The following is a 7,554-nucleotide window of genomic DNA, read 5'->3' as shown; positions in this document are numbered from 1 at the left end:
TATGTTGAAGAAATGCGTCATTAATTCTTATTTGTATTTTATAAAAGCAAGCAGATTCAGTCGTATACGATTCAGTCGTATACGATTTTTGTATTCTAAGTAAATTGGCCTCGTTTCAGTATCATAAGGAGCGCGAACCTCTTTTTCGCAACATCTTTTTCTGTAACAATTAAAGTTTTAAAATGTTAGCCATTGTGGTGTGACCACAATCCATAAAACCGTAATTTACGTAGGAGTATAAAAATGCCCAGCATCAGAACAGTTTCGTTTTAGAGGATAATATTTTTTTTCGCGTGAAATCACATATAATCATAACTATGTTAACGCTAATGTGTGTAACATGTGCGTCCCATGACATAGTTAGCGTGAATATTATGGCAAAGGACCGAAATGACTTGACATATTCGATCACGGTACCCGACAAAAGGAAGCGGAGTGTATCCACGCATTTACGTTTGCGTGGAAAATAATTCCTTGAGTTTTTATTCTTGATTATAGCGGGAGACTTCGCTGCTTTGCATTCTGATAGAGTGCGTGTAATATGTTGTTTACTTTGGTAGTTATTTCGTTAAGGTCACAGGAGGTTAACAAATGCTAATGTCATCCACGCATAGAACAGATTTTGTCAGCGCGCTAAGATTTACAGTGTGGTTCTTATATATATATATATATATATATTACTGAAATCATCAAGGTTGCTCAAGATAGGAGTTGTTTTTCCAATTTTTTTAAGATGTATTCTTTTTGGAGGAGTAATCCGAATTCTGTTGCCCTTCGTGGAATAAATCCAGACTGAGAGCCAGTTAGTACAGAGTCTTCTAACTGATTTTTCTGGACGCAGTGCTTTCGAAAAATATAGAAACAAGCAGATTGGTGGGTTGTTCCGTAGCGCATTTATGTCACATTTTTTATAGACTGCGGCCACCATGGCAAAGTGCATATCGGGGGCAATTGTCCAGTCGACATTGCAGTGTTATAGATAAATGTTAAGAACGATGGAATTATTGACAGGAAATATTTTATTCGTCAGCTTTCTATATTACACGGGTTATAACTAGTTATATATCTAATGTTTCTATATTAGGAAAGAATGTCGCATTCACCGGTTGGTTATAAAAAACAAGCACTGCTATAGCCTACCTCCTAAAATTTGAAATATGTTTCAATTGTAAATAATTGTACTTACTTCTACTTACTGCAGTCAATATTCTCGTCATCCGCTAGCTGCCGGAGCGAGAAAGTTCCCACAAATTCTGGCTGTCCGTGGACAGTCAGGGACACGGAAAACGAACGCGCTTAGGACGCCTGCCTGGCCATTGGGCGGAACATCCGAGAAATCGCTGTAGAAAAAGAATGCCATGCAGGCATCCCGGGAAGTTTCGGCCGCTCAGAACTTCCAAAGCGAATTAAATTATGGGGTTTAGCGTGCCAAAACCACTTTCTGATTATGAGGCACGCCGTGGTGGAGTACTCCGGAAATTTCGGCCACCTGGGGCTGTTTAACGTGCACCTAAATCTAAGTACACGGGTGTTCTCGCATTTTGCCCCCATCTAAATGCGAACTTCCAAAGCGAATGCGAAGAAGCCAAGTGACGCATTTGGGCATGGTCCAAGTGCCTTTGGGATCGAGATTGTTATGGAGTTCAGATGATCTAACGTGGTCCAGACTAGAAAGAGATGCTCAGCGTAGCGGTGATTGGTGCATAGATAGTTGACGGACTTCGCAAATCTGTACTGTCGTATGATCGCGCTGGAAAATTAGAGCAAAAAAACTAATAAGAATAACGAACGCCATTGCCGGGCACAAGTGATGCTGGAGAAGCTTTCTGGTAGCAGCAGCTTCAGGGCTGCATTGTGTAAGCTTAGGCGAGAATGCAAGAGGCGCGGGGTATTCCGGTCATCTGTAGCGAAGTTAGGAACCAATCAAGTGTTGTTTTATTCATTTTTTCCTTGTTTTCCTTTTTTTTTGCTTTTGGAAACATCCGCTCTAGGCAGATGCATTGGCACTGTCTCATTCAGAGACGCCGGAACCGAGAAGCAAGAGAGGGGGGGGCGCCCCCCCCCCCCATATATTTTTATGACGGGACTCTGCCCTTCACCCCCCTTTCTCTTTTTCTTGTATCGGCGACTCTTCTTTAGGCATCGCAGGAGCTATGCGCCCCCATCAACCTCTATCAACTGTTAATTCTGTTCGCACACAGATTGCACGAAGTTTGCTCTCTTAACGAGATCCCTATCTTTAATTCTGCTCATAAATGTACGGGTTAGTGTCTCCTGTTTTTTTTTTTTTTTGATAGATCGGACAGCCTAGGACAATGGTTCGCTCCCTTATATTTCATGAAATTAGAAATAAAAGCTATAACAGGTGTGGTACAGCTGCGTCAATTCTGCCAAATTGCTGTACATTTGCGACTTGCTGCGTCAAAACCGTAAAAATGCCGCGAATTGCGCCCGAGATGCTCTAAAACACCGAGCGTGACTAAGAAGCGTACGTGCTCAGGCCAGTTTTAGAGGAAAGTAGCAACTATGTAAATAGGCTGGATTTCTTTCCCTTTATCCTAAGATTATCGGGAGTCGCAAGGAGTCGCTGTATATTGTCGAGTATCGAATCATTTCAGCCTATATATACGTTCCGCTGCATTCAAGCGCGATAATGCGCGATCGTATTAGCACGACCGTGAACCTGTGTTCTTGTTTCTTCCGGGACTTACAATGGGACACATTATCATCCCATAACTGATAGCATATCTTCCCACTTCTCCCACGGCGATATAAGATCATATATACCTATACCTGCCAGCCAAGAGCCGGCGGTAGAACACACCAATCTGGTTCACCGGGCTCTGCTGACTCGGTGAACCAGCGTCAGGAGACGCATTAGTTCCTTGAAACTAATTTTCACGTGGTAAGTGTTAACACTCGTTCAATGCCTTTATTTGTATATGGTTGTTTCGCCTACGGCGGCGCGACTAAGTACGCGTAAAACGTAAACGCGAAAACTAAAAAAAAAATATATCAAATTATGTGGTTTTACGTGCCAAAACCGCTTTCTGATTATGAAGCTCGCCGCAGTGGAGGACTCCGGAAATTTCGACCACCTGGGGTTCTTTAACGTGCACCTAAATCTATGTACACGGGTGTTTTCGCATTTCGCCCCATCGAAATGCACCCGCTGAGGCCGGGATTCGATCCCGCGACCTCGTGCTCAGCAGCCTAACACCATAGCCACTGAGCAACCATGGCTTTTTTTTTTTTTTCTTTCATGGTATTTATTATAGTTGCATTCAACCAGACGTTCACCAGTTCTGCATAGTCAGAGAATGGAGGGCACAATAAAAGTCACACACAGAAAAGGCAGCGTTCATACTGTGAGTAGAAACGTTCTTGTCACTTTAGAAGGGTGGCAAGGATAAGCACCTCACCAAAATAGGGTACCAGTCCGGTTGTACACCGAGTCCATCATAAACCTGCTTTAGGTGTAGTGTCATTTGGATGAAATTTGCCCTTGTAGGTACAACCCTTTCGGCGTTTCTGTCCATCATTCGCGTTTTCCACAAACTGTGCATTCCCATGACAAAAAACATATCGAAAGGTGCACTATTATCAGAGGTTGGCAGCAGGTATCGCACAGTATGAGCGTTAATTTCAAAGTCTTTCTTTAAAGTCCGTTGGAGGACATCCCAAAATAGGATGGCGTCAGTGCAGCTAATAAAACAATGTTCAATTGTCTCTGGTACATCACAAAGGCGACAGTTAACAGAAGAGACAAAGATACCCTTTTTTTGTAGCCATGTTTTAACCGGTATGGTTTCACTATGAACTTTATAAAAGAATGTTTTGCAGCAAGGGGATAAATACATTTTGCGAACGCGCTTTAGCACATCTTGGCCTGGCAATTTAATGTATATTGATCGGTAAAGTGGAGGCGGAAATAGCATGGAGAGTAAGTCTTTGTACAGCGTTTTGCGCGACACAGAATACAAGTATTCAGTGGAAAACCGAACTGTCAGGAAACGAACCGCCAAGTAAACTTCTTGCATGAACCCCCGCAAGCATAAGCGCGAAGAAAAACTTGAAGAAACAACTAAATCAGGTAACGCATTAACAAGTGTGACTTGCATGTATGAACGAATTACAGGATGGGAAGTATCGCGAAAAAAGAAGAAACGAGACACTATTTGCCGCACATAAAGATGTACTAAGCCCAGCCCACCTTCACTAACAGGCCTAAAAATATTGTCTCGCCTCATGGGCTCAAAAGTTGAAGACCATACGAAGGTTGCAAAGATACGGTGAAAGCGTTGGATGTATAGCCTAGCACAATGGATAACTTGCAATACATAGAAAATTTTTGTTGCCAAGAGCTTATTGCAGGCTTCGGCTTTCCCAAAAATAGAAAGTCGTTGTGGAACGAATGTCTGGGCGTAACTTTGTAGTACCGAAACCCGTTCTTTCCAATAGTGTGCGCTTAATTTATATGCGTCTAGCGGCACGCCAAGATACTTTGGCGGGACATCAGTCCACTTAACGCCTGCGAACTGTTCTGGTGTATAGCACCATGAGCCAAACCATAAGCCTAAACTTTTTGAGGAGTTCATTCGCGCTGCTGATACGCTGCCAAATTCTTCTATTTTCGATACTACTTTTTCAACACTGGACTTATCCGTGCAGAAGAACGCTAGATCGTCTGCATAAGCTAAGACTTTAACTTCATTACCCAGTATATTGAAGCCATGGATGTGACTCGACTGAATTACGCTTAAGCATAGCGGTTCCAGGTAAAGAGCGAATAGTAGTGGGGACATCGGGCATCCTTGTTTTACTGATGAGCAAATAGAAATGGGTTCGGAGAGTTGGCCATTAATAACTAAACGAGTAGTACAACATGTGTAGCAAAGCCTAACGCCTTTAAGCACAATGGAGCCAACATTGACATGCTCCAGAAGGGAAAATAAATAGGAGTGACTGACACGATCAAAAGCTTTAGCAAGGTCTACCTGGAGCATTGCAAGCTGCTCAGTGGAACCATAACAGTATTGAAGAAGGGTACGGGCGATATGTATGTTAGTTTGAATTGATCGGCCCCTGATTCCACACGTCTGATGGGAACCAATTAGAATTGACATCGCAAATTGTAATCTATTGGATAGAACTTTCGCAAAAATTTTGTAATCCACGTTTGACAATGTGATTGGTCGATAGCCTTCTACGGAACGCAGTTTCTCTTTATCTGAACTTTTGGGAATTAAAACTGTGTGGGTTTTGCAAAAAGACTGCGGAAGGGCGTCAACCTCTAAACTTGTAATAAGAATATCCAATAATATGGGGCTGATAATTGATTTGAAAGCTTTGTAAAATTCACTTGATAGTCCATCGGGGCCGGATGTTTTCGACAAAGGCAACTGATCAATAGCTAGCTCAATTTCTTGAATCGTAAGGCTACCACTGATGACTGCACAGTCATCATCCTGCAATGGTTTGACAAGAGATACAAGACTCTCTAAAATTTTTGCATCGTGATCGTCCGGAGGTGCACTAAACAACATAGTGTAGAAAGTTTCGAACTTAGAAATTATGTCATTAGTATTTGTTAGAAGACTACCTTCGGAGTATATTTCCGGAATTACTTTGGAAATACCGTGACGTCGCTCGTCAAGTAAAGCTTGGCGTGTTGGTTGCTCAGATTGCAGAGCACGCCTGTTTCGAGATCGAATTCGCGCACCTAAGTAACGTAGTGCGTCATACTTTTGTAACTCACATTTAATGTTTTCTATGTCGGCAATGTAAGTGCCTGGCATTTCGCATTCAATCTCATAAAGGCTACATAGGCTCTTAAGAAGCGTTTTTTCTTCATTCTTTCTATAGAATGATTTCACCGCTCCAATTTCTATAGCCACTGTACGAACCTCTTGTTTAAAGAGTTCCCAAGCAGCAAATAATGGCAAGTCACTAGAAAGGGAATTGGTTAGAGCCATGCGCACGCGATTAATAAATTCCTGATCATTTAGGAGCTCAGAGTTAAGCTTCCAGAGTGCCCACTGTGGTCGGAAATTAGTTACAGATTTTTCACCAATGTTTGCGATAACCATGCAATGATCAGAGAATGAAACGGGGATAGTAATGCAGGATAGTCCTCGAGAGAGGAGTGATGAAGAAACATAAATCCGATCTAGGCGGGCGTAGGAACGACCTTGAATTCTTGTATAAGAGCGAGCTCCCTGTCCCGACACTCCTACATCAACGAGCCCTGAATTTTCTATTATGTTAGACAAAACTTCACCACTCCTGTCCCGCTGAGGGTTAAAGCCGCTTCGATCGTTCGTATCACATACACAATTGAAATCTCCCATTAAAACAATGCAGCGATCACAGTCCAATAGACTAGACACAGTATCAAATAAAAGAGTTCGTTTTGCAGCGTCATTAAATGCATAGACGTTGACTATGCGCCATGGCACACCCTGCAACACAAAATCACAGCATATATATCGACCTTCAGTGTCGACATGATAACTAAATGCTGAATAAAGTAGGCTCTTTTTCAGAAACAGGAAACAGCCCGCGGATAAACCAAGAGCGTGTGAAATGCAAACATTATACTCAGACAGAAAAGGTCGCAAAGCCCTTTCTGTCTCGTCGTCACTCTCAATCTTCGTCTCCTGCACGGCGACGAAGTCGAGGCGCCTCCTAGACAAAAGCCGGCGAAGCTGCGCCTGTTTCTGCAAAGACCTAAGGCCTCGTACGTTCAAGGTTGCGAATAGAAGTTGCTGGGACAGGGCCATGGTGACTACCAACTATTTGGACCTAATGATCTATGTGATCAGTCCTAGAGGGCAACGGTGAGGCTCCCTCCGAAACCCCACCTGGCCTTCTGGACCGTGATCGTCGGCACTTTCCTGAGTATTTCGATGTTTTGCGGCGACGTGCTTTTCTTGTGGTACTGGTCGTCTCGCTGTCTGTGCTTGATTCCGATCTGTTAGTCGCACGGCGCTTCGGAACTGAAGTATCCGCGTTACTTCGTCTGTCCTCTGCCGGCTCAGCGCACGTGTCGAGATGCTTGGGTGCATCAGATGAGTCACCTCCGGCTCCCTCATTCGCTTGCTGGGCAGAAGCTGGCTCCGTGGTAGCGGGTGCTCCTTTGGGTTGTTGCTTCGGTTGGTCATCTTTCTCTTCGCTACTGAGCAACCATGGCGGGTAACGCGAATACTGCCAATGGGCTAGTAAAGCAATTAAGCGGGTTAGTTGGTGGGCGTTCATGCTCGTCTTGCGCTTAGTGCTACACTGGCGGAATTAATGGACGAACATAAAGGAAACAAAACGGAGAAGTGCTGCAAATTACCAACTCGTTTAACACTGTTAAGGAGCACGCTTATATACAAGATGAGGGGTGTGTGCAACTGTAAACAATAAATGCCCACAAAGATACTAAAAGATATGACAAGGTGACTATGATGATGCAGTGGGCCGAGAAAAACAGCATGCGCTTGCACCCGTTCGCCCTGGCAAACCCGACCTGAGGTTCCATGAGCATGATGGACGGAGTGCTTACGCACT

The 7,554-nt window shown here is 43.7% G+C and overlaps 1 protein-coding gene across 1 annotated transcript; it reads right to left on the bottom strand.

The window, feature by feature from the left end:
* Window positions 1-1,546: 1,546 nt before the first annotated feature.
* On the bottom strand, window positions 1,547-4,319 carry LOC126547015 (uncharacterized). Its single transcript, XM_050194827.3, has one exon. The coding sequence runs from the start codon at window positions 4,248-4,250 to the stop codon at window positions 3,393-3,395; it is 858 nt and encodes a 285-aa protein (XP_050050784.1). The 5' UTR covers window positions 4,251-4,319; the 3' UTR covers window positions 1,547-3,392.
* Window positions 4,320-7,554: the final 3,235 nt, after the last annotated feature.

Source organism: Dermacentor andersoni, chromosome 1, assembly GCF_023375885.2.
Source record: "Dermacentor andersoni chromosome 1, qqDerAnde1_hic_scaffold, whole genome shotgun sequence".
Lineage (NCBI taxonomy): Eukaryota > Metazoa > Arthropoda > Arachnida > Ixodida > Ixodidae > Dermacentor > Dermacentor andersoni.
This window is presented reverse-complemented; position numbering and strand designations above follow the sequence as displayed.